General features: G+C 46.5%; 1 protein-coding gene across 1 annotated transcript; it reads left to right on the top strand.

The window, feature by feature from the left end:
• Positions 1-22,578, top strand: ATP6AP2 (ATPase H+ transporting accessory protein 2). The gene is made up of 9 exons (XM_069761602.1): positions 1-170; positions 8,383-8,510; positions 8,661-8,789; positions 9,302-9,397; positions 13,358-13,495; positions 15,302-15,355; positions 15,719-15,868; positions 19,571-19,690; positions 19,887-22,578. The coding sequence occupies exons 1-9, from the start codon at positions 125-127 to the stop codon at positions 20,079-20,081; spliced, it is 1,056 nt and encodes a 351-aa protein (XP_069617703.1). The 5' UTR covers positions 1-124; the 3' UTR covers positions 20,082-22,578.
• Positions 22,579-27,340: the final 4,762 nt, after the last annotated feature.

Here is a 27,340-nt window from a genome sequence, read left to right as displayed (position 1 = left end):
GGCTGAAGTGTGGTCGGTCAGCCTCGCACCAGGAAGACGTCCTCCGTCCTGCTGTGCTGGGCTCAGTGTGGGATGCGGCTCTGCAGGATCGCTCTGTGGTAACCGGTAGTGGTCGTCTGTGACTATGGCTCCTCCAGCAGCGCTCGCCTTCCTCGCTGCGCTCCTGGCAGGTAATGATGGCTTTCTCCTCCTGGGTCAGCTGACTGGGGCCCCATCTTGTGTGGTGGGTGCGCTGTGGATGTGATGGCTGTTACAGTCTCCCGATCGTTGTATGGTGGGACTATGTATGGTGATCTCTACTGAGAGGGTACGATCGTGGAAGGGGAAGTGTCATGGCCTCCAGGAATGGGTTAATCCTGCCCGATTGTCCATTCACTTCATCACAAGGGCAGGTCATGTGACCAGGACATAAAGCTGCCTGGTTTAACCCCTTCTTGGCCGCCCTGTAGTGCCTTGTTTTCCCATTGCAGGGTGTTCTCAGAGTGTTATTCCTCTGTGGTTTAGGGGGTAACTTCCCCCATACTCTGGTCTCAGCTGCATTGTGCCCCCAAAGTGTAAACCCGCCCAATTCTGTATGAAATACCTGCAGATGGCAAATATCACCCTGGTCCTGGCCAGAGACCACCTTCTGTTAGAGACTTATGGGGGCTTAGTGTGGCCTGTGACTATATGCTGGCCACGTACGGGGTTAATGCTGGTCTGTACACAGATCCCCTTCTGGGGTCCTGTTCTGTGATGTACGGACTGTCCCTGGGGGTCCTCGCTCCTCACAGGTAAATCTAGGAGTTCTCTGATCGTCCAAAGCTCCATGTACATTTGTGTTTAGTGTGAGACCCCTTCCGTACGGCAGCGGGGAGTCAGTGGTGGTCTGACGATACTGCGCGGCCCTGGCCGTCACATGATGATAGTGTCATTCATCTGCATCCCCGTGGTGGGCCCGGCCCCCGCTAAGTTCCTCATTCTCTGGCAGGAGGATTTGCCAATATTTCCAGTAGTATACTAACGCCCTAATTCACCGAATCTTCGCACAATAATGTCTGGGAGGATACACTGAAGATTTATCGACAGGATATGTAATCACTGTCAGACATACAGTAGGAGTCTGGTGTCGGCTGGACGTAAACCATTGAATGGAGCGGCACTGTGCTCCTCCATATAGATGTAGTGGCCGGATGCTGCAGATCCACTCCCATCCATTATAGTAGGGGCGCATGTGCACCACCTGGTCGCGGACACTACGCTAAAGGGGCGCATGTGCACCACCTGGTCGCGGACACTACGCTAATGGGGGCGCATGTGTACCACCTGGTCATGCACACTACGCTAAAGGGGGCGCATGTGCACCACCTGGTCACATACACTACGCTAATGGGGGCGCATGTGTATCACCTGGTCATGGACACTACACTAATAGGGGCGCATGTGTACCACCTGGTCATGGACACTACGCTAATAGGGGTGCATGTGCACCACCTGGTCATGGACACTACGCTAATAGGGGCGCATGTGCACCACCTGGTCATGGACACTACGCTAATAGGGGTGCATGTGCACCACCTGGTCACGGACACTACGCTAATGGGGGCGCATGTGCACCACCTGGTCACATACACTACACTAATGGGGGCGCATGTGTACCACCTGGTCATGGACACTACACTAATAGGGGCGCATGTGTACCACCTGGTCATGGACACTACACTAATAGGGGTGCATGTGTACCACCTGGTCACATACACTACGCTAATGGGGGCGCATGTGCACCACCTGGTCACATACACTACGCTAATGGGGGCGCATGTGTACCACCTGGCCATGGACACTACGCTATAGGGGGTGCATGTGTACCACCTGGTCGCGGACACTACGCTAAAGGGGGCACATGTGTACCACCTGATCACAGACACTACACTAATAGGGGCTCATGTGTACCACCTGGTTGCGGACACTACGCTAAAGGGGGCGCATGTGTACCACCTGGTCGTGGACATTACGCTAAAGGGGCGCATGTGTACCACCTGGTCGCGGACATTACGCTAAAGGGGGCGCATGTGTACCACCTGGTCGCGGACATTACGCTAAAGGGGGCGCATGTGCACCACCTGGTCGCGGACACTACGCTAATGGGGGCGCATGTGTACCACCTGGTCATGCACACTACGCTAAAGGGGGCGCATGTGCACCACCTGGTCACATACACTACGCTAATGGGGGCGCATGTGTATCACCTGGTCATGGACACTACACTAATAGGGGCGCATGTGTACCACCTGGTCATGGACACTACGCTAATAGGGGCGCATGTGCACCACCTGGTCATGGACACTACACTAATAGGGGTGCATGTGCACCACCTGGTCACGGACACTACGCTGATGGGGGCGCATGTGCACCACCTGGTCACATACACTACACTAATGGGGGCGCATGTGTACCACCTGGCCATGGACACTACGCTATAGGGGGTGCATGTGTACCACCTGGTCGCGGACACTACGCTAAAGGGGGCACATGTGTACCACCTGATCACAGACACTACACTAATAGGGGCTCATGTGTACCACCTGGTTGCGGACACTACGCTAAAGGGGGCGCATGTGTACCACCTGGTCGTGGACATTACGCTAAAGGGGCGCATGTGTACCACCTGGTCGCGGACATTACGCTAAAGGGGGCACATGTGTACCACCTGGTCGCGGACATTACGCTAAAGGGGGCGCATGTGTACCACCTGGTTGGACACTACGCTAATAGGGGCGTATGTGCACTACCTGGTCGCGGATACTACGCTAATAGGGGCGCATGTGTACCACCTGGTGACGGACACTACGCTAAAGGGGGCGCATGTGTACCACCTGGTCGCGGACACTACGCTAATGGGGGCATATGTGCACTACCTGGTCGCGGATACTATGCTGATAGGGGCGCATGTGTACCACCTGGTTGGACATTACGCTATTAGGGGCGCATGTGCACTACCTGGTCGTGGACATTACGCTTTTGGTGGAGCTGTACAGTTCAGCCACCGCCTGCAGCAAGCTGATCAGAGGGGAGGCAGCATCGGGTATATGACTCCACTGACCTGGTATTGATCCCCTATCCTTGGTACAGGTCGTCAATATAAGCGCAGTGGAGAAAGCCTGGAAATCACAGCCCTTCAGATGTTACTGTCAGTAGAAGTGTTCAGTAATGAAAGGAACAAAGAATCATTTTTGTCCTGGAAAATAAGGCGAGCTACAATTACCAGCAGCTTGTGACTGGTTGTGGGAATAGCAGCGCTCTGTGCCCTCTGACGGCCACGTTCTGCAGACCAGCGGCACCACCTGCGGGCTGGGAAACCTCTCTTTAACCCCTTAATGACAGCCAATACGTTTTTTAACTGACCTGAGATATAAGAGAATAGCCTCCCCATACAGGTGACAATCCAGCAGCTGTCGGCTGTACACTATAGCTGACAACTTTCTGTATCAGCCACAATCACTGTTTGCCCCATCCAAATCTGTTTAACCCCTTAGATGCTGCTGTCAATAGTGACATCATTATAAATGGTTAACAAGTGTGAGGGCTTCCTCTTTATCCAAATTGGTGCCCTCAGATCATGATTTTGTGGTCCGGATGTTTGCCATGGCAATTCACGACCAAATAGCGGCCTTAAGGTACCTTCACACTAAACAACTTCACAACGATAGCGATCCGTGACGTTGCAGCGTCCTGGCTAGCGATATCGTTCAGTTTGACACGCAGCAGCGATCAGGATCCTGCTGTGATGTCGTTGGTCGGGGCTAGAAGGCCAGAACTTTATTTGGTCGCTGGCTCTCCCGCTGACATCGCTGAATCGGCGTGTGTGACACCGATTCAGCGATGTCTTCGCTGGTAACCAGGGTAAACATCGGGTTACTAAGCGCAGGGCTGCGCTTAGTAACCCGATGTTTACCCTGGTTACCATCCTAAAAGTAAAAAAAACAAACACTTCATACTTACCTTCCGCTGTCTGTCCCTCGGCGCTCTGCTTTCCTGCACTCACTGTGAGCACAGCGGCCGGAAAGCAGAGCGGTGACGTCACCGCTCTGCTTTCCGGCCGCTGTGCTCACAGCTAGTACAGAGAAGCACAGCGCCGGGGACAGACAGCGAAGGTAAGTATGTAGTGTTTGTTTTTTTTACTTTTAGGATGGTAACCAGGGTAAACATCGGGTTACTAAGCGCGGCCCTGCGCTTAGTAACCCGATGTTTACCCTGGTTACCAGCATCGTTGGTCGCTGGAGAGCGGTCTGTGTGACAGCTCTCCAGCGACCAAACAGCGACGCTGCAGCGATCCGGATCGTTGTCGGTATCGCTGCAGCGTCGTTTAGTGTGAAGGTACCTTAAGAGTCTGACGGCTGTAGTAATCTTTTCAGAAGTTAGCGGCATTTAGGTGTTAAAAATGCACATTGTCATTTCTGTCATGCCACTTTGCATTACTACCTGTAAAGCACCTGAAAGGTTAATAAACTACCTGACTGCAGTTTTCAATATGTCAGGGGGTGCTGTTTTTAAAATGGTATCACGTTTGGGGGTTTCCCAATATATCAGACCCCTAAAGTCACTTCAAACATGAATAAGTCCCTTAAAAAAAAAAAATAAAAAAATTGTAAATTTCCTTGAAAAAATAAAAAATGAAAAATTGCTGCTACATTTTTAAACCTCCTAAAATGCTAACAAAATAAAATAACATTTTACAAATGGTCCTGATGTAAAGCCGACATGTGGGAAATGTTATTTATTAATGTTTTGCTTTGGTATGACCATCTGGGTTAAAGGAATAATCATTCAAATTTAGAAAATTGCTAATTTTTTAATGTTTTTCTCATATTTTTTTATAAATAAACACAAAACATTGACCTAAATTTACCATTATCATAAAGTATAATCTGTCATGAAAAAACAGTCTCAAAATCACTGGGATTTGTTGAAGGGTTGCAGAGTTATTATAACATAAAGTGACACTGGTCAGATTTAAAAAATGTGGCTCCGTCACTAAGGGGGGCTACGCGTCCATGCTATGTTTGTGCACACAGTTGGACGCGTAGACCCAGGAGATGTCTGTGTGAACAGTCAGGATGGACGCCGTAGGATCCGTCCACCATAACGAGCCACTGTAATGCATTGCACATGACATATAAGCGTTTCGTCACAGTCTCCCTCTATACAGGAAATCTCAGTTTGCTGTGGGTCCCTATATGATGAACAGTATGGAGACGTTCATCTCCTAGGCAGAGGCTGAAAAAACACAGTTTTGACCCTCTATCTGGTCGGGACGTTCTAGCATAAGCCAGGAGAAGCGCCCAACATATACAGGAGTGCACAGTGTGTACCGCGCCCCGCAGATACGAAGCATTCTGCATGTAATACACAGGCATGCCAGGCATTTATTAGGGCATGTTCACACGTACGATTTCACCCTAATGAGTGGCCAAACATCTGCAGCCTACATGCCGTGGAATTACAATCTGCAGCTGCGATCACTTTCCACTGCCGTTATTCTTCCTGTGGATGAGATTTGGTGACTGTCCTAAGGTAGGCCCGGTGCGCTGTGTGTGGCTGGGGCCCGGTGCGCTGTGTGTGGCTGGGGCCCGGTGCGCTGTGTGTGGCTGGGGCCCGGTGCGCTGTGTGTGGCTGGGGCCCGGTGCGCTGTGTGTGGCTGGGGCCCGGTGCGCTGTGTGTGGCTGGGGCCCGGTGCGCTGTGTGTGGCTGGGGCCCGGTGCGCTGTGTGTGGCTGGGGCCCGGTGCGCTGTGTGTGGCTGGGGCCCGGTGCGCTGTGTGTGGCTGGGGCCCGGTGCGCTGTGTGTGGCTGGGGCCCGGTGCGCTGTGTGTGGCTGGGGCCCGGTGCGCTGTGTGTGGCCGGGGCCCGGTGCGCTGTGTGTGGCCGGGGCCCGGTGCGCTGTGTGTGGCTGGGGCCCGGTGCGCTGTGTGTGGCTGGGGCCCGGTGCGCTGTGTGTGGCTGGGGCCCGGTGCGCTGTGTGTGGCTGGGGCCCGGTGCGCTGTGTGTGGCTGGGGCCCGGTGCGCTGTGTGTGGCTGGGGCCTGGTGCGCTGCGCTGGGGCCCGGTGCGCTGCGCTGTGTGCTGCTGATTTATCATCCACTAATCCATTTGGAAAATCTGCAGCTAATCCACCTCGTGTGAACTTTCTCTAAGGGGGAATTCAGAAGTCATCAGTGGAGATTGGCGGTTTAGCCCACCACATAGACAGGGCTCTGTTGGGGGGGTTATGTGTCTTGGGCACAGTCCTTCCCACAAATGTATGTATGTTTGTAGAACTATGGGGAATTCTGTTATTTCCGGGATCATATTGAGGATTGGTAACACGCACTCATGGCCCCTAACCCTGCAGGAATCAGACTATTAGTGGGGTGACGCCTGTACAATAGATTAGGGGCTCGCTCTTCATGCAGAGGTGACATTTGTGATGGACGGTGGCACGGTGTGCTAGGAGGAATAAGAGGCACTGGTTTCTCCCAGGACTTTGCAGATGGTGAATGTCAGTGTTGTCTGTAAATCTCTGTGTTTACTGTCAGCAGTGTGATTGTGGCAGCGGTAGGGGAGAGCCGGTCTGCAGGAGTGTACAGTAAACAGATGGACCGCCTCAGGTGGGGTCCGGCCAGGGTTTACTAGAATGAATGTCCTAAACCACCTCTGTGCCCCGACACTCTGTCTAGAGGAACAAAGGCCGGAGCCCTATTATCCGCGTATACAGTGCTCTGTGAGCTGCTATGTGTGCGGGTGGGATGCTGAGCTCAGCGGAGTGTATCACACAGGATGGGATTAGGTACGCGGTGTCTAATGTATGTAAGCTGTGACACTGCTCCATCCACTTCTATGGGACCAGTGATTTAATGTGTGAGCCTGCTCTGTCCACTATATTACTGCTCCCATAGAAGTGGATGGAGTGGGGGGGTCACACATTACACCACTGCTCTCATAGAATTGGACGGAGCGGGGTCACACATTACACCACCACTTGCATAGTAGAGGACCGAGTGGGGTCACATATTACGCTGCTGCTCCCATAGAAGTGGACAGAGCGAGGGTCACGCATTACACCACCACTTGCATAGAAGTCGACGGAGCGAGGGTCACACATTACACCACCACTCGCATAGAAGTGGGCGGAGTGGGGTCACATATTACGCTGCCGCTCCCATAGAAGTGGATGGAGCGAGGGTCACACACATTGCTTCCATAGAAGTAGGTGGAGCGGGTCACATATTACACCACTGCTCCCACAGAAATGGACGCAGCTGGGGCACACATTACACCACTGCTCCTACAGAAGTGGACGGTGCGGGTTCACAAATAACACCATTGCTCCCATAGAGGGATAGGGACTTCTGTGGTAATAACCTGCGTGCCCTATGTATCCTGAAGGCCCCCATTCACATCAGACTAACGTCAACCCAACTTTCCTACAACTCTTCCCCGACACCTAAGAAGAGTCTGGCAAGTTTGATTTCTTGCAGCCGCTCGTTTTGCTCTCTGGGATATGAGCACCTTTCTTGGGGAGAACACGGGAACGTTCCGATGAACCCAGTGTTCCTGTATATGGAGGATTCGGGAGAGACTGCTGGCGATTGTGTGTGTGAGCGGCTTCGGGACTCACTTTATGATCATTTTCAGTCATTTCTTCCACTGCCCGGCGAACCATGCTAGGGCCGTGTTCACATGCAGGGTTTTTAAGGTATTTTTTTTTATATACAAATTAACAGTTGCTTTTTACAATACCAGAAAAACAAAAGCTATGAGATTTCAGAAAGCTCATACAAGCGCTTGTGGGGTTTTTTTCCCCCGTGTTTTTGCATTCTGCAGCATGTCAATTCTTTCAGTATTTTTGCAGCATTTTTTTTTTATCTGTAGAAAATGTTTTTGGTGAATAAAACTACTTTAAACCTGTAATGTAGACAAAGCTGACATATTATCTGGACTCAAAGAACGCGGTAAAAACACAGCACCTTTACTGCCAAGTGAGCAAGTTCTGCTTATAGAAAATAGATGCCACGTGTGAACATAGCCTTAATCAGCTGGTATTGTCAGGGAAGCTGCGATCAGCAATGGTATTGTATGGCAGGTATTTAAGCACAAATAGACGCCCCCTTTAAGGTTTTGTGATGGGGAAAGCAGAGGACTACTTATACGAATAGGCCGGTTTCACCTGCTAGTCCTTAGTCTTATGGAGCAGCCACAAGTCCCATGGCGCGAACTCCTCACAGGCATATATGAGTCTCGGGCAGGAGACCTGTGGCCGCTCCGTCCTCTGGCCGTGTCGCTCACCCGTGTTCCCGCTCTAATTCTTTCTCACAATGATGTAATGTATGATTACTATACTGTAAGAATGTTCTTTGTATCTTCCAGTTGCAGTTGCTGACTTTAGTGTCTTGAAGTCCCCCCAAAACCAGATCTTCACCCCAGGAAACTGGCCGGTTCCTTTAGAGCGGATTCCCGATGTGATTGCCTTGTCCATGGGCTTTTCTGTAGAAGAGGTGGGTCTGTGGAGCTATACACCCCCTGAATTTATATTATCGCACAGTTTTTGTGTTTGTTCCCTTTCTGTCATGGCTGTGTATGTGTCCATGCATTGTGAGGAGAACGCTTGTGTGTGAAGGACTACATACGGTTTTCTTGTCTTTCAGGATTTGTCGTGGCCAGGGCTTGGCGTTGGCAACATATTTCAGCGACCACGTGCCACGGTTTTGGTAACTGTGACCGGTGTGGACAAGCTTCCTCTATCAAACAATGAGATTTCTTACCCAGTAGAGAATGTGAGTATTTCTGTGCATTTAGAGAGGCGGCCACATACTTCTCATGATGGCAGCGAGACCTCGGTCTTCCCCATCAAGCAATTTTCCATCTTTCTCTGAGACATGAGATCGTGTTCATTGTTCATCTACCAATTATTGTAATGAAGAATTTTGGATAGTGAGGAGGATTTAATGCCTGCAGCCTACATGACCTGGTAATGGGCGCAGTCATGGGGTTGGGTAGACCTATTTTATCCTTTAGAACAGAAGTGCATGTACAACCATCTAATAAGAAATCTAGTGTCCTGTAATAACATTCGCAGAATACAATCGATTATTGGATGACCATATCACAGTATATGAGGAAACACCAGGGTAAAGAAGGTGACGCCTGTCATGTTCCTTATTTCTGTCCATTTAAGACAAAGAGCTTGACGTTGCATTACTGAGAATTTTTCTATTTTAGGGTGAAATGCTTTTTCATTTGCAGGTTCAGCTCCCGCCTCTTACATAATTGCCATTTCCCCCCCTAGGCTGTTCCCTACAGTGTTGACAGCGTTGTGAACTCCATCCATTCCATGTTCTCTGAGGAGATGCCCCTGGTTCTACAGCTGGCCCCCATAGAAGAAGTAAGTGTATATTTGTTGTGGTAGATCAGCTCTCTCAACGGTACACAGAGGTAGACACTGGAACACTGTCTTTTTAACCCCTTCATGACCATGGGATTTTCCGTTTTTCCGTGTTCGTTTTTCGCTCCCCTCCTTCCCAGATCCATAACTTTTTTTTTTTTTTTTTTTTTTCCGTCAATATGGCCATGTGAGGGCTTATATTTTGCAGGACGGGTTGTACTTTTGAACGACGTCATTGGTTTTACCATGTCGTGTACTAGAAAAAGGGGAAAAAATTCCAAGTGCAGTGAAATTGCCAAAAAAAAGTGCAATCCCATGCGTGTTTTTTGTTTTGCTTTTTTGATAGCTTCACTAAATGCTAAAACTGACCTGCCATTATGATTCTCTAGGTCATTACGAGTTCATAGACACCAAACATGTCTAGGTTATTTTTATCTAAGTGGTGAAAAAAAAACCTTGCTAAAACAAATTGCACCATTTTCCGATACCCGTAGCGTCTCCACTTTTTGTGATCTGGGGTTGGGTGAGGGCTTATTTTTTGCGTGCTGAGCTGACGTTTTTAGTGATACCATGTTGGTGCAGATACGTTCTTTTGATCGCCCGGTATTACATTTTAATGCACTGTCGTGGTGACCAAAAAAACGTAATTTTGGCGTTTCAATTTTTTTTTCTCGCTACGCCGTTTAGCGATCAGGTTAATCCTTTTTTTTTATTGATTGGGCGATTCTGAACGCGGCGATACCAAATATGTATATATTTGATTTTATTTTTGTTTTATTTTGAATGGGGCGAAAGGGGAGTGATTTAAACTTTTATATATATATATTTTTTTTTTTTATTTAATATTTTTTTAAACATTTTTTATTTTTTTACTTTTGCCATGCTTCAATAGCCTCCATGGGTGGCTAGAAGCTGGCATAGCCTGATCGGCGATTATCAGATCGCTCCTATGTAGCTTAGGCTACTTTCACACTAGCGTTGATACGGGGCCATCGCCATGCGTCGGCCCGACGCACGTTGTGAAAGAAATGAACAACCGGGGCAGCGGATGCAGTTTTTCAACGCATCCGCTGCCCCATTGTAATGTCCGGGGAGGAGGGGGCAGAGTTTCGGACGCGCATGCGCAGTCGAAAATGGCAGACTCGACTCACAAAAAAAGTTACATGAGGGTCCGCCAAAACACGACGCATCCGTCGCACGACGGATGCGACGTGTGGCCATACGTCGCAATGCATCGCTAATGCAAGTCTATGGAGAAAAAACGCATCCTGCGGGCACATTTGCAGGATGCTTTTTTTCCCCAAAACGACGCATTGCGACATACGCCAAACAACGCTGGTGTGAAAGTAGCCTCAATTACAGGCTTGCTATGAGCGCCGACCACAGGGTGGCGCTCACAGCAAGCCAGCATCGGTAACCATAAATGTCTCAAGGACTCCTATGGTTATTATCCTGACGCATTGCTGACCCCCGATCATGTGACTGGGTTGGCGATGAGCGTATTTCCGGCCGTGTGGCCTGAAGCGGTAGTTAAATGCAGATGTCAGCGTTTCACAGCTGCATTTAACTAGTTAATAGCGGCGGGTGGATCACGATTCCACTCGCCGCTATTGCGCACACATGTCAGCTGTTCAAAACAGCTGACATGTTGCGGCTTTGATGTGGGCTCACCGCAGGAGCCCACATCAAAGCAAGGGGATCGGACCTCGGACGTACTATCCCGTCCGAGGTCAGAAAGGGGTTAAGAATTTCCTTTGGTTAATTATAGGCAGCATAAACCCAATGTTTACCCTGGTTACCATTGTAAATGTAAAAAAACAAAACACATACTCACATTCCGGTGCCTGTCACGTCCCCGGCGTCCGCTTCCCTGCACTCCTCCTGCATCCTGTGTCAGCGCCGGCCGTAAAGCAGAGCACAGCGGTGACGTCACCGCTCTGCTTTGCGGCCGGCGCTTACACAGGATGCAGGAGGAGTGCAGGGAAGCGGACGCCGGGGACGTGACAGGCACCGGAATGTGAGTATGTGTTTTTTTTTTTTTTTTTTTACATTTACACTGGTAACCAGGGTAAACATCGGGTTACTAAGCGCGGCTCTGCGCTTAGTAACCCGTTGTTTACCCTGGTTACAAGTGAACACATCGCTGGATCGGCGTCACACACGCCGATTCAGCGATGTCAGTGGGTGATCCAGCGGCGAAATAAAGTTCTGGCCTTCTAGCTCCGACCAGCGATGTCACAGCAGGATCCAGATCGCTGCTGCGTGTCAAACACAAAAATATCGCTATCCAGGATGCTGTCACGGATCGCTATTGTTATCGTTGTAATGTTGTTCAGTGTGAAGGTACCTTTAGTGTGCTGGAGGAAAATCTCTGGGTTTTATGTGACTGACGCCATTAAGCACAGTGAAGCACATCTCCCCTCCAGCAATTTACCAGTGACTTTATCACTGTCTATCATCTGTCTATGGATAGCCAACATGTTAAAGAAAATCTGTCACCAGGTTTTTGGCTGCTAATCTGGGAACAGCATTATGTAAGGGCAGAGATACTGATTCCAGCCATTTGTCACTTACTGGGCTGGTGTTTTAGATTTCATAAAACTATTTTTATCAGCAGGAAATTATCACTATGGAACTAGAAAACCTGTTGCTTTGTGGTCCTCATTATGCATCATCTCTACATAACCCTTCCCCCACCACTAACTGGTAGCTTTCTGCCTATACACAGTGTACACAGCAAGAAGCCAATTAGTGGTGTAGACAGGGGTCACGCAGAACACCGCATTCAGAGAACGGATAGATCTGCAGTAAATGCAACAGCGATTTTATCAAAACTACAGGAAGCCGCCCAGTAAGTATACATCACTGGTCTCTGACCCTACGTCATGCTGCTCTCAGAAGGAGTAACAAAAAACTGGTGACAGATTCCCTGTAATCTGACCCGGCGTCCGATCTCCTCTGTGTAAGGTGCTGGTGCTGCTAAGCAGAAGTCAGTATCTGCATGTAAAGAAACCCACAATAAAAGCCTGCAGCTAATTTCTTATCACCACATAAACATGTCCGCTCGGCATTGCTCAGCGTGCTTATGTTCGCCAGTGAGTGAGCGATGTAAGACTCCTCTGGTGGAGGCCTGTCTTCTGAGCGAAAATGATTGGGCATGTGGAAATCCAATGGGTCCAGTCTTTATTTCTCAACATTTGGAGAGAGAATCTGGTTTCTCCTTCATGGCTTAGCGACCTTCGGCACTCCAGCTCTCCGCATCCACTGACACGCTGCGATTGTTGGGGCATGCTCAGAGTTGTGGTGTCGCAACAGCTGGGGTGCTGTAGGTCGCTGGGCCGTTCTGACATGCATCACCACCTGTGATGAGCGAGCGTGCTCGGTTAAGGTGTTATCTTGGCATGCTCTTGTTTAGCTTTCAAGCACGTCGAAGATGGTCTATGTTCTAGTCGCCGCGGCTATTCGACAGCCGCCAAACATGCAGTGATTGCCTGTGTGTTATGCCACAAGACATGCAGCCATGGCGACTCGAATATAGTATTTGAGAACATCGAAGATGTTCTATTAACCCACAAGTGTGCGAGGATAACGCCTTATCTGAGCACGCTCGCTCAGCACTAATCACGTTTCGCTTTTCTATTTTTCCGCTTAAAAAAAAACAACAACAAAACAATTGAGCCTTTATTTTATTCGCTTGTATAGTGCCATTATTAGTTTTAATTGTTTCGTACCTCCTTCTTCCTAATTCTGCGAAGTAATACGAATCTCAAAGTGTTAATCATTTATTATTATTAGTTACCAAAATGCAAAGTAAATGACAAAAATTAAAAATCTAAATTAAATCATTATTTAGTGTGACCACTCGTACTGTAAATGACCCTCAGCATATTTCCCTATGTAGGCTGCTGTTCCTGGAAGGATCTGGCTGTGTATTCACATGACCACTTTTTTTTTCACCAGAGGGTGTACATGGTTGGAAAGGCCAACAGTGTGTTTGAAGACCTTGCCGTCACCTTACGACAGCTGAGAAGCCGCTTGGAGCAGGAGAACTCCATTCTGGCCTCTCTGTCTCTAGGATCATTATACAAGAATGATGAGGTAAGTTCATGCCCTGAACACGAATGTTTACTACTTTAGGTTTATTGACTAGGCACGTATGTCCGCTATAGGTACAGCCCCAGCGGGGGGGGGGGGCCACAGAACATGCCGGATCTGTAGTGATTTACCCAACCTGTGACCACAGAAAACCTTGAGGTTTTTTCTTTTTTTTTTTTTTTCCTCCACATCCTTATTTTTTCAAGGACTTCATCCAGTTCCTTTTTAACCTCTTCCAGACATGACTAATTTTTTATTTTTTTTTAGTTTTTCTTCCTAGAGCCATACCTTTAAAAAAAAAAAAAAAAAAGTCTGCACGTAGACACTTGGGGCTTTTTTTTTTGTAGAATGATGTGTAATTTTGAATGACACCATTCACTTTACCACATCATATAGTGGAAAACGGAAGAAGGAAATTCCAACCAAGGGAGGGGGAGGGGGGGGAGGGGGGAGAAATTCTGACATTGTTTTTTTGGAAATGTATTTACCCCATACATGACCTGGCAATATGAATTTAATTGTCAGTACAATTACAGTGTACAGTGATTTGTCCAGTTTGTTTTTTATTATTTAGGTGGTGGAAAAAAATTGGAAATTTGAAACAAAATATAAAAATTTAGGTTTTTTTATTTTTTTTGACCTCTTTCAAAGACCTGTAACATTTCTATCTTCCAGGTGATAGAGCTGCGTGAGGGTGCAGCAATAGCAGTTGTGTATTTTTTATTTTTTTATTTTTTTTTATTTTCTAATTATTTATATTTTCAATGGGGAGATAAGTGGGGTAATTTATACTTTTTGTTTTTTTTATTTAACTTTTTTTTATATTATTTTTCCTGTATTTTAGTCCCTTTATGGGACTTAAACCTGCACTGGTCTGATCACTTGTACTGCATATAGTGAAAATCATTGTTTCCTTTGAAGCTGAGAAACAGACTAGGTTTCAAGGGGACTTGGCAATGACGGGCACAGAGGTCTCCGACAGATCCCGATCGTGACACAGGAGCACTGATGGATCCATAGAATGACGTGTCCCCATGCTGGTGCGCTGTTGATGCCGCTGTTAATAACTGCAGTTAACAGTTTAATGCTCCTCTCCACCTGTGGCTGTTAGAGGCAGGTCATGGCTGTGTGTCGCAGCCATTACCTGCCGGGTATGGGGCGAACCCGCTTCATACACCCACTTGCACTGTATTTGTACAGTGGATGTCGGTAAGGGATTAAAACCGCATGAAAATAGCTGGAATATGAGAGAGGGGTATAAAAGCTATTCCACGCTAAGTATGTATGGTGCAGTGTGTTGCATATTGGGCCATGGTCACATGATCAGTATTTGGTCAGTATTTTACCTCAGTATTTGTAAGCCAAAACCAGTAGTGGGTGATAAATACAGAAGTGCTGACGCGTTTCTATTATACATTTCCTCTGATTGTGCCACTCCTGGTTTTGGCTTATAAATACTGAGGTAAAATACTGACCAAATACTGAATGTGTGAATGTGGCCTTACAAAGCTATAGGTTGATGCCACACTAGTTTTGCCAGGACACTCCCTCATGTTTTTGATCATTGGCATCAACAACCGGGATTGGAAAAACTTCATTCTCTGTCATATAACCTGCAATGCAGTTATGGTTCAGCATCAACAGAACTTTGCACTGTAACTAAAACCTTGGATCCATAGACAATGCACTGTTACGTGTACAGAAACATTTCTTTATTTTTTGTGTTTACTTTAATCTGACATTTAAATGATGACTTTCACCTCTTCGCATATATGCTCAGTGCTTATTTTCGCAATTTATCTTATTCAGATTGACAGACTATTTCTCTCTGAAATGCAAAGTCTTCAAGACATCCCAAATCTGGTAAGTGTCTCCTACACTGATATCCTGTAATCCAATGTCAGAAAAAAAACTAAGCAACACGTGAGCCTGTATACTTACAGAGAAGCATGTATGTACATGCAAACAAGAACACAGCAGCCTTTGTAAGGAATGTATGCAAAGACTGGACACATGAAATTTGAACTGCATTACTGCTATATAGAATAGAATATACTAGGCACATAAATTGGCCAATTTATGTGAGCCCATCAGCCATGTCAAGGTGCGACCTTTCTTTGAAGGGACCCTAAACCTAGTATTTATTGAACGTGCCTATCTCGTCTTAAAATGCTTATTATTTATTATATCTTTGTGTTTAATCACTTTATTTGTGTTTCAAAACAGCTTTCTCGGCATAAGCACCTTGCTAAAGACAATGTTCCAGATATTTATGCCTTGGAATTTACTGGACTAGAAGAGATTAAGAAACGTTATGGGGAGGACTCTGTGAAGTTTAAGGATGCCACCAGAATTCTGTCAGAATGTCTTCAGAAAGTAAGATTACTTTTCCATTTTATGCATCCTGTTCTTCAAAGCGACCCAGCAGAGTAAAATTAAAAAGGTCCTTTTACATTAAAGGGGGTGTCCACTTTTAGGCACTCTTCATTCCCGCGCAGTTTGGCACTGACTTCATGTCGGCAACCAATCTGTGAGCGAAGTTGCTCTGCCAGTATAGACAGAACTCCCAATCGCAGCCAGTGCTTGACACCGGAATCAGCGGCTGAGATTTACAGGAGGACCTGGGGACAGTGAGTACAGCAAGTTTGTTTTTTCATGGCAAACCGTCAGGCAATGACTGTTTATCTATTTTACTCGTTTCTACTGGAATAACCCTTTATCACCAATTCATTGGATACTTTTACTGAGGTAAAAATCTTCAGAACCAATGGAGAGATCCACTGGACTCTGTGCAACCAAATTTATAGCTTCTGCTTTCTCAAGACCCAAAGATGTCAGTCAAAGTACCGGTGTGTGCTTCCAGCTGCCACTCGCTGTGTACTGACTCTGTGGGCACGTCTCCCTGATTGAAAGCCAGCAGCTTCTGGGAGGAATAAAGTTAATTTTCTCCCAGTAGCTGCACTTTCAGTAAGGTGGCCGGGCAGCATTAAAACACTATTAACCTGCAGGTTAATATCATTTGGGGGCATTACACATTCTCTTTTAATGGGAGTATACTCGGGACTACAGCACAGGAGAAGAACTTGGGTATTCTGGTTACAAGTGATCTGAGCAGCAGTACTCAATGTCAAGCCGTAGATGATTATTGGATGTATAAAGAGAGAAAGTCCTGTGATCCAAATGTATCCTTCATAAATCGATTGTAAAGCCACATATAGGATAGGGGATCCAGTTTTGGGTTCTACGATTTAAAAATTAGTCAGTTCAAAGGCGAGCATCTAGATTATTTCTTGGGATGGAAGATCTCTCCAAGTAGTGACAGAGGTGAGAAAAGTTGGGCTCCGAAGCGTAGCTTGGGTTTTGGTTCAGGGGGGGTGAAACTTCTGAGTGGGCCCCTAACCAGGTAACCTTGATTACAACTTGGTGACGCACCCTAATAGTGGAGGAGAACCTCAACAGATGACAGCGCTATTACTGAAGATAATCTCTATATAAAGACCAACATGAATATTACCGCCATATGGTCAGTGGTAGATACCAGCCCTACAGAACATGTAAGAGATCACAGTACAGTTACAGATAATGACTTACTGCTGACGTTCTTTCTGATGGGATCGTTCACTTTTCCCGTCTTTTCTATCTGGCCCAGACCGACATGACAATTCTTCCAGCCAAAACTCTGCTTCAGAGAGTACAACAAAGACACATTTCACTTCTCGTATTCCAGCCCCATCACCATCTATTCCCAACCTGCACACACTCCTCATCCTGGTGATACCCCAATACTGAGCCGCTGCTGCCGTATGTGTCCCTATTACTGCCTCTGATACCCCAAAACTGAGCCGCTGCTGTCGTATGTGTCCCTATTACTGCACCTACTGTGTGGTTCTCTGTGCCTTCTAAATTCTAAAACAACCCTCTATAATATAGTAATGCCGGGTACAAGTTCCCTAGGAAACAGTGCCCATATTTTGCCCCCTAGAAAGTAATAATGCCCTGTGTGCCCCTTTGATAGTCACAGTAACCTGAGTTCCCCTATAGCAATAAGTGCCCACTTTACATTTAATAATGTCCCGAGTCTCCCCCCTGTACAGCTCCCCTATACACAGTATGATGCTCTTATATATAGCATAAAGCAGCCCCCCCATAGGCAGACTCTGTAGTATAAGGAAGCCCCCCCCCCATAGGCAGACTTTATAGCATAAGGAATCCCCCCCATAGGCGGACTCTGTAGTATAAGGAATTCCCCCCATAGGAAGACTCTGTAATATAAGGCAGCCTTCCCCCATAGGCAGACTCTGTAGTATAAGGAACCCCCCTTCCCCCAATAAGCAGACTCTGTAGTATAGGAATCCCCCCCCCCCCTTCCCCCCATAGGCAGACTCTGTAGTATAAGGCAACCCCCTCCCCCCCCCCCCCCTTAGGCTGACTCTGTCGTATAAGGGAGTCCCCCCAACAGGCAGACTCTGTAGTATAAGGAATCCCCCTCCCCATAGGCAGACCCCCCCCCATAGGCAGACTCTGTAGTATAAGGCTGACCCCCCCCCCCCCCCCATAGGCAGACTCTGTAGTATAAGGAATTCCCCCCATAGGAAGACTTTGTAATATCAGGCAGCCTTCCCCCATAGGCAGACTCTGTAGTATAAGGAATCTCCCCCTCTCCCCCCATAGGCAGACTCTGTAGTATAAGGCAGCCCCCAACCCCCCCCCCCCCCCCCCCTCCTTAAGCAGACTCTGTAGTATAAGGGAGTCCCCCCAACAGGCAGACTCTGTAGTATAAGGAATCCCCCCCCCCCCATAGGCAGACTCTGTAGCATAAGGCAGACCCCCCCCCCCCCCCCCCATAGGCAGACTCTGTAGTATAAGGCAGTCCCCGCATAGGCAGACTCTGTAGTATAAGGCAACCCCCCTATAGGCAGACTCTAGTATAAGGCAGCCCTCATAATAAATACTCGCCTCTCTTCTTTCTGGTTCCTCTACTGCTCCGAGCGCCCGCACATCTCCGGACTGCGGGCGGCGGGTACTGACGTCATCGCGACCCCTGCTAGCGTTGGTGATGTCAGACGCTGACAGGGGGATGACGGGAGAGGGAGCACAGTGCTCCCTCTCTCATCACTGCGCTCAGCTGTACCGGCATCCAGCCGATACAGCTGACCCTGCGATGACGGGCGGGGGGGCCCACTGCTGGCACAGCTGTGCACGCTAATACAGTTACAGTAGCGTAACTCCGGGTGGGCCCCCTCAGAGCACAGGGCCTGGGGTGATAGCACCCTCGAAACCCCGCCCCCCCCCCCCCCCCCCTTCCTTCCCGGTAGCTACGATACTGGTTGGGCTTGTTTAGTTTAGAAGAAAAAATGCCTCTGAGAAGATTATATATATATATATATATATATATATATATATATATATATATATATATATATATATATATATATATATATATATATATATATATATTTTTACATGTGTGGTTAATATATAGGACTGGCACAGAACCTTCCAATGACCATACTCAGGACCAAGGAACATTCATCATGTGTGGAGGAAAGCCAACTCCAGAATCTAGGGTGGGAGGGCTAAAGACTTTCTTAGTTTTTATGAAATTCCAGCTCTGCATGCTCCTATCATGATGTCTGTCTCCTTAGAATGCGGCTCAAGGGAATGTTCTAAAATCATAAAGAACCAAACATGTAATACGTGCTAGGGGTCCACGTCCTGAGACCCTCTTCGATTTCTTAAAAAGCCTCTCTAGTGCATTGTTCAGTCAGCAGAAGACTTCCTATTGAGCTTGTAACTTGCTCCACACGCAGAGCTTCTGCCTGCTGAGCACATCTTTGAGCAGTTGAAGGGGGTGTCAGGACCCAGACCCCCACAGGTCTGCAACACGTTAGGTTGTATTTATTACAAGCACAATCTGGTAATTATCTCTGGCTGAAAGATTGTCTTTTGTTCACATTGAATATTGTCTTCCCATTGATTACCTGTACAGCCTTCCTGGGAAGCTAAAAAGTTCCCTCTTCTAGATTCTTGTGGCTATAGATATCTATGTGACATCTCCGCTGTTTCCATCTTTCACAGTTTGCCGATGACATGTACAGCATTTATGGGGGAAATGCCATAGTGGAAGTTGTCGCGGTGGAAACATTCGAGACTCCCCTGACGAGGAAGAGCCGTTCAATCCTGCAAACTGCAACCGATGTAAGTGCTATTATAGGATCAGAGTTCAGATGTATAGGGGATAAATCCGTATAATGGTCAGACCTGTTACCAGGGTCAATACTGAGATGCAGGCTTGTGAAGCAATGTGTCTTGGTGGTTTTAGAAGCTCTGGAGACCACCTCTCCTGGAAGTTTGCCATTACTACGCTTTACCTGTTTTTTCTGTGTCTCTTTAGAGTACGTCCACCAACCCATACAACTTGGCCTATGACTATAATTTTGACTATGCCGTCATCTTCAACATCATCTTGTGGATTATGATTGGCCTGGCTCTGGCAGTTATTGCCATCTCCTACAACCTCTGGAACATGGACCCTGGGTACGACAGTATCATCTACAGAATGACCAATCAGAAGATCAGGATGGACTGATGCTGAGATGCTGTAAATTATTTAAACGTAACAGATTTTTTTTTTTTCTCCAAAAATGATCCTGTCACTAAGGGAGACGTTGGGAAATCTAGGTGCCATCTATAGTGACCTCTATAAAGATAGAAGTAAAAATAAATCCCCAGAGGATGTACCTGCTACTTTTTATTTCCCGTTCCACAAAATTTGACCTTTGTGTGTGTGTGTTGTTTGTTTTTTTCTTATGTAGACAAATGATCATTAAAGACCAGACTTCCTCTAGGAATAAGTGATTCCTCAGTATCTCATACTGGGCTAATGCCCCTTACTGGCACAGATGGTCACACAAGCTCTGGTGGGCTACTATGGGAACATGGCACCATTCCATAAACCTCCATAGTAATGGCAATCTGTCATCCTGATGGTTGGATGCAGTGTCTTTTATACCCCCTTGTATATTGGAGTAATAGCAGGTTGTCTGGTCCTGGCAAATACAGCTATATGATAGATCATAAATTGTAATGTGTATGGTTACCTGCCCCTCTGATTAGTGATCTCATGTTGGCTCATCACTGATTATGGTACTGTAATTTCCATATTAGTGTTCAGTTTTAGAAATCCTGATGTGATGAAAATGTGATTTATATTTGTGTATAATCTTGTGCCGCTGCTAAGTATCTGTATATTAAGACCCCTGATGGCGCGCGCCCCTCACATTCCTCTAGACATGGCTGTAAGTGTTTTATTCTACTGATGTGAATATAAATATGAAGTTGTATATGTCCACGTTTATTTCCGATCATGTTCACAGGTCTCTTGGCTTTCTTTCTCCCAATATCCAACTGTTCTCATGGATATATGGGATTCCGGTTACATTGTGGTTAAATAATTCCAAGAGGCCAGCTACAGATGGCCCTAAGGGTGCATTTTACCACTAATTGCGTCCGTTTTGTGAAGCCATCTTTGTTCTCATGGCCTGTGAAACAAGTAGAAGCACATCGGGCAAAAAAAAGCTATCAAACTTTGGTGTTGCCCAGTTAAATGCACTAGGTTTCACCTAAATCTAAAGCTACATTTTTCCATTATTCACTATAAAAAGAATGGCCATGGTTTTATATAATGTAAAATGTATATTAAAACAAGTAGAGTTGGGCAAAACGATCTGCAGGACCCTGGACCAGTAGCCACATCTATGGCCGCTGGGACCAGAGCACTATGAACCTCCTCCATCCCTGGCGCCTCTTCTGATTAGTAGGCCCCTGTAATGACGTCACAGGACGTGGGAGGAGGAGGTTTGCAGTGGTATGGTCTAGCGGCCATGGAGGTGGCTACCGGGTCCTGCAAATCTTTTTGCTTACTCTAGCAGGAATGAAACCATCCTAAAACCATGATTAAGGAAATTGGATCCAGCGAGTGAATGCAAGAAACTGTGGTATTGAGATCTGATACAGATGACATCTCTCCTCTAGGAAACGTAGACCTGTCAGTTATTTTGATATCAAGATCCCCTCCAATTACAAAAAAAAATAGTTTTAAAAGGAATGTCTGGAGCATTGGGGTCTCCAAACCAATTACCCCTGTAGTAAGACAGGCCCATGTAGAACTTCCTGGCCACATAGAGATTTTCTTTTGCTGGAAATATGAACTTGTGACGCTATTCCCCGAGGGTGGGCCAATTCCTGACTCGTTCATCAATCCTCCCGCGTATCTTTTCACCGTGTCCCCTATGAGCATGATTGACATCTACATCCTGGGTGGGGAATGAAGCAGACGATTGCTGCACTAGCCACTGATGTGTGAGGTTGTCTATTACCGCCTTACCCAGCATTATATTACATTTGCTGACCTGAAGGGTAAAGATCACACTCTAGATTTTGTTGCAGAGAGGTCTACAGCTGCCACATTCATCTGAAGCAACTCCATTCACAATAAAGCTTTTGACAAGTTCCCATGAAAAGGAACCTGGCGGCGGGTGTTTGCAATGTAGTCTGAAAGCAGCATAATATATGGTAGCCTGATTCTAGCCATGAAACACTTACTGGACTTCTTGGTACAGTTTTGTTAGAATGATAGTTTTCTTTGTTTATGGCAGTGCTCAAATTGTTGAGCTGTGGTTAACCCCGCCCACACCCGATTGGCAACTTCCTGTGTACAAGGGAGGGGGCGGGGTTACAGATTCGATTGACTGCTGTGCACATGAGACCTAGTCAGGCAGTGATAATCTGCTGTTGAAACGCTGATTGTATTAAAACTACAGCACACAGCCTAATAAGTGATACATCCCTGAAATTGGGGTCTCGTATATATATTATGCTGCTCTCAGATTAAACAGCAGAAACCTGCTGACAGATTCCCTTTAAGTGGGCATAATATATATTTATTTTGTCTGTTATTCAAAGAATTGTACAAATGACTATAACTTATCCTGCTGAACATTGAGGAATATTTTTCCTTATCTGTCTTCTAAATGCTGGTAAGAAGTGAAGATTTCTGTTCAAATAAACCATCCAGAATGTATAAAGTCGCATGTCTTGTGTTTTACTGTAATTTTATTGACCATATTATCGTTTCCTCAAAGGGGTTGTCTACTCTTTAACAACTGTTGAGTATGTTTGTTACTTTACTGATAAGTATTACACATTCAGACATGATGATAAAGATTTTTTTCAATCCAGCACAGCCAATTAAAAGCAAAAAATTGTTTGTGACCCCATTAAAATAGCGTGGGCAGAGAAAAATTGACTAGGAGTCAGCCAGACTAAACGTGTCACACTTGTCAATGCCGGAGGTAGTCTGAGACCCACCGCCCGACTCATGATTGGCTGCTCTCTTCTTCCCATTGTAGCTCTCTCTGCTCCAACAGTTCATTTCTATTTTAGCAAGAGCAGAATGAATATAAACCACAGATTATTATAGTATCAGTGAGAAAATATCTTTATTAGGTAATTGTTACACTTAAGAGGTGAAGAAAGTCACTTAATGAGATATTGCAGGAAATGGACGCTGTCCTTATATTGGGACACTCGCAATCTAGAACAATGGATGGGAGTCTCACGTGATTGAGCCCTTTTAGATCAGAATTCTGTATCTACAAACTAATAGTTGTTACATAATGCAATCAAGATTGGATTGCAGCTTGCCTTTATCCTGAAAGTTTTATTTTTTCTGCCTTTGCATATTTTCTTTATACCCATACGACATGCTCACAGTGTTTTGGGACCAGCACGGAGTAGTATTGATGGATTTCCTTTCAAAAGGTACCCTGATCACTGGGGCATACTATGCTTTACTGCTGTGGAAATTGTGGGAGGCCATCAAAACCAAGAGATGTGGCATGCTCACCAAAGATGTCCGCCTCCTGCAAGACAATGCACCAGTTCACAGCTCTCATGTTGCCCAAATGGAAGCATGCTCCTGTGGCTTTGAAATTCTACCCCTTCCCCCTTATTCACCCGACCTCGCACCATCGGACCTCCACCTCTTTCCAACAATGAAGTTATTTTTGAAGGGCAAGCATTTTCCAGATGGAGATTCTGATTTCCGAAGTCACAATGTGGCTTTTGGAGCAACCCGTCGACTTCTACAAGTGAGGTGTTTACAGTTGCTTAAAGAGATGGGATAAGTGTGTGTCTGTAGATGGCACCTATGTAGAGAAGGACTAATAACTGTGCCAAGTTTCATTGCCCTCAGTCTACAGGAAGTGGGTCAGGGGAAATCTTTAATGAACGCCCTTCGTATCTTATAGAATGTGAACCTATGATTTTTTTTTTTTCCATACAGTCATCTCTAGGTACATTTTATAACCAGAAGCATGTAGACACCTGCCTGTCACACCTTAACTCCTTTCTGACATTAGACGTACTATCCCGTCGAGGTGGGGTGGGCCCGTATGAGCACCGACGGGATAGTACGTCATATGAGATCGGAAGCGCTCACGGGGGGAGCACGGCCGGATGTCAGCTGACTATCACAGCTGACATCCGGCACTATGTGCCAGGAGTGATCACGGACCGCTCCTGGCACATTAAATTAACCCCCAGAACACTGCGATCAAGCACGATCGCAGCATTCTGGCGGCATATGGAAGCATCGCGCAGGGAGGGGGCTCCCTGCGTGCATCCCTGAGACCCTTGGAGCAACACTATGTGATCGCGTTGCTCCGAGGGTCTCCTACCTCCTCTCTGCAGGCCCCGGATCCAAAATGGCTGCGGGGCTGCTGCCGGGTCCTGCAGGGAGGTGGCTTACCAGCGCCTGCTCTGAGCAGACGCTGGTAAGCCAGGAGCACTGCCTGTCAGATCGCTGATCTGACACAGTGCTCTGCAAAGTGTCAGATCAGCGATCTGACACTATAGTGTGATGTCCCCCCCCCTGGGGCAATGTGAAAAAAAAAAAAAATTATATATATATATATATATATATATATATATATATATATATATATATATATATATATATATATATATTAGTTCCAATAAATACATTTCTTTATCTAAATGAAAAAAAAAACAATAAAAGTACACATTAAGTATCGCCGCGTCCGTAACGACCCGACGTATAAAACTGTCCCACTAGTTAACCCCTTCAGTGAACACCGTCACAAAAAAAACGCTTTATTATCATACCGCCGAACAAAAAGTGGAATAACACACAATCAAAAAATAGGATATAAATATCCATGGTACCGCTGAAAACGTCATCTTTTCCCGCAAAAAAACGAGCCTTCATACAGCGTCATCAGCGAAAAAATAAAAAAGTTACAGTCCTCAGAATAAAGCGATGCAATAATAAAATAAAAAAATGTATTTATTTCCATTTTCCCGCTAGGGTTAGGGTTGGGGCTAACGTTAGGGTTGGGTCTAGGGTTAGGGCTGAAGTTCGGGTTGGGGCTAAAGTTAGGATTGGGGTTGGTGCTAAAGTTAAGGTACCGTCACACAACGATTTCGTTAACGATATTGTTGCTTTTTGTGACGTAGCAACGATATCGTTAACGAAATCGTTATGCGTGACCGCGACCAACGATCAGGCCCCTGCTGGGTGATCGTTGGTCGCTGCGAATGATCAGGACCTTTATTTGGTCGCTGATCACCCGCTGTCATCGCTGGATCGGCGTGTGTGACGCCGATCCAGCGATGTGTTCACTGGTAACCAGGGTAAACATCGGGTTACTAAGCGCAGGGCCGCACTTAGTAACCCGATGTTTACCCTGGTTACCATTGTAAATGTAAAAAAAAAACACTACATACTTACATTCCGGTGTCTGTCGCGTCCCCCGGCGTCAGCTTCCCTGCACTGTGTCAGCGCCGGCCGTAAAGCAGAGCACAGCGATGACGTCACCGCTCTGCTTTACGGCCGGCGCTTACACAGTGCGGGAAGCTGACGCCGGGGGACGCGACAGACACCGTAATGTAAGTATGTAGTGTTTTTGTTTTGTTTTTTACATTTACAATGGTAACCAGGGTAAACATCGGGTTACTAAGCGCGGCCCTGCGCTTAGTAACCCGATGTTTACCCTGGTTACCCGGGGACTTCGGCATCGTTGGTCGCTGGAGAGCTGTCTGACAGCTCCCCAGCGACCACACAACAACTTACCAACGATCACGTCCAGGTCGTATTGCTGGTCGTGATCGTTGGTAAATCGTTTAGTGTTACGGTACCGTTAGGGTTTGGATTACATTTACGGTTGGGATTAGGGTTAGGGGTGTGTCAGGGTTAGGGGTGTGGTTAGGGTTACCATTGGGATTAGAGTTAGGGGTGTGTTTGGATTAGGGTTTCAGTTAGAATTGGGGGTTTCCACTGTTTAGGTACATCAGGGGCTCTCCAAACGCGACATGGCATCCTCTCTCAATTCAAGTCAATTTTGCATTGAAAAGTCAAATGGTGCTCCTTCCCTTCCGAGCTCTCCCGTGCGCCCAAACAGGGGTTTACCCCAACATATGGGGTATCAGCGTACTTAGGACAAATTGGACAACTTTTGGGGTCCAATTTTTCCTGTTACCCTTGGGAAAATACAAAACGGGGCTAAAATATTATTTTTGTGGGAAAAAGATTTTTTATTTTTTTGGCTCTGCGTCATTAACTCTAGTGAAACACTTAGGTGTTCAAAGTTCTCACAACACATCTAGATAAGTTCCTTGGGGGGTCTAATTTCCAATAAGGGGTCACTTATGGGGGGTTTCTACTGATTAGGTACATCAGGGGCTCTGCAAATGCAACGTGATGCCTGCTGACCAATCCATCTAAGTCTGCATTCCAAACGGCGCTCCTTCCCTTCCGAGCTCTGCCATGTGCCCAAACAGTAGTTCCCCCCCACATATGGGGTATCCGCGTACTCAGGATAAATTGGACAACAACTTTTGGGGTCCAATTTCTACTGTTACCCTTGGGAAAATACAAAACTGAGGGCTAAAAAACAATTTTTGTGGGAAAAAGATTTATTTTTTTGGCTCTGCGTTATTAACTTCTGTGAAGCACTTGGTGGGTCAAAGTGCTTACCACACATCTAGATAAGTTCCTTACAGTCATGGCCAAAAGTATTGACACCCCTGCAATTCTGTCATATAATGCTCAGTTTCTTTCTGAAAATGATTGCAATCACAAATTCTTTGGTATTATCTTCATTTAATTTGTCTTAAATGAAAAACACAAAAGAGAATGAAGCAAAAAGCAAAACATTGATCATTTCACACAAAACTCCAAAAATGGGCCAGAAAAAAGTATTGGCACCCTCAGCCTAATACTTGGTTGCACAACCTTTAGACAAAATAACTGCGACCAACCGCTTCCGGTAACAATCAATGAGTTTCTTACAATGCTCTGCTGGAATTTTAGACCATTCTTCTTTGGCAAACTGCTCCAGGTCCCTGATATTTGAAGGGTGCCTTCCCCAAACTGCCATTTTTAGATCTGTCCACAGGTGTTCTATGGGATTCAGGTCTGGACTCATTGCTGGCCACCTTAGAAGTCTCCAGTGCTTTCTCTCAAACCATTTTCTAGTGCTTTTTGAAGTGTGTTTTTGGTCATTGTCCTGCTGGAAGACCCAGGACCTCTGAGGGAGACCCAGCTTTCTCACACTAAGCCCTACATTATGCTGCAAAATTTGTTGCTAGTCTTCAGACTTCATAATGCCATGCACACGGTCAAGCAGTCCAGTGCCAGAGGCAGCAAAGCAACCCCAAAACATCAGGGAACCTCCGCTATTTTTGACTGTAGGGACCGTGTTCTTTTCTTTGAATGCCTCTTTTTTTCTCCTGTAAACTCTATGTTGATGCCTTTGCCCAAAAAGC

The sequence above is a fragment of the Ranitomeya imitator genome, chromosome 3, assembly GCF_032444005.1.
Source record: "Ranitomeya imitator isolate aRanImi1 chromosome 3, aRanImi1.pri, whole genome shotgun sequence".
In the NCBI taxonomy this organism is placed as follows: Eukaryota; Metazoa; Chordata; class Amphibia; order Anura; family Dendrobatidae; genus Ranitomeya; species Ranitomeya imitator.
This window is presented reverse-complemented; position numbering and strand designations above follow the sequence as displayed.

Excerpts from the sequence above, each read along its gene's own strand:
- ATP6AP2 (XM_069761602.1), top strand. The coding sequence starts at position 125 with ATGGCTCCTCCAGCAGCGCTCGCCTTCCTCGCTGCGCTCCTGGCAG. Across the intron at positions 171-8,382 it reads CCTCGCTGCGCTCCTGGCAG|TTGCAGTTGCTGACTTTAGT; the intron begins GTAATGATGGCT and ends TGTATCTTCCAG. Across the intron at positions 8,790-9,301 it reads TTTCTTACCCAGTAGAGAAT|GCTGTTCCCTACAGTGTTGA; the intron begins GTGAGTATTTCT and ends TTCCCCCCCTAG.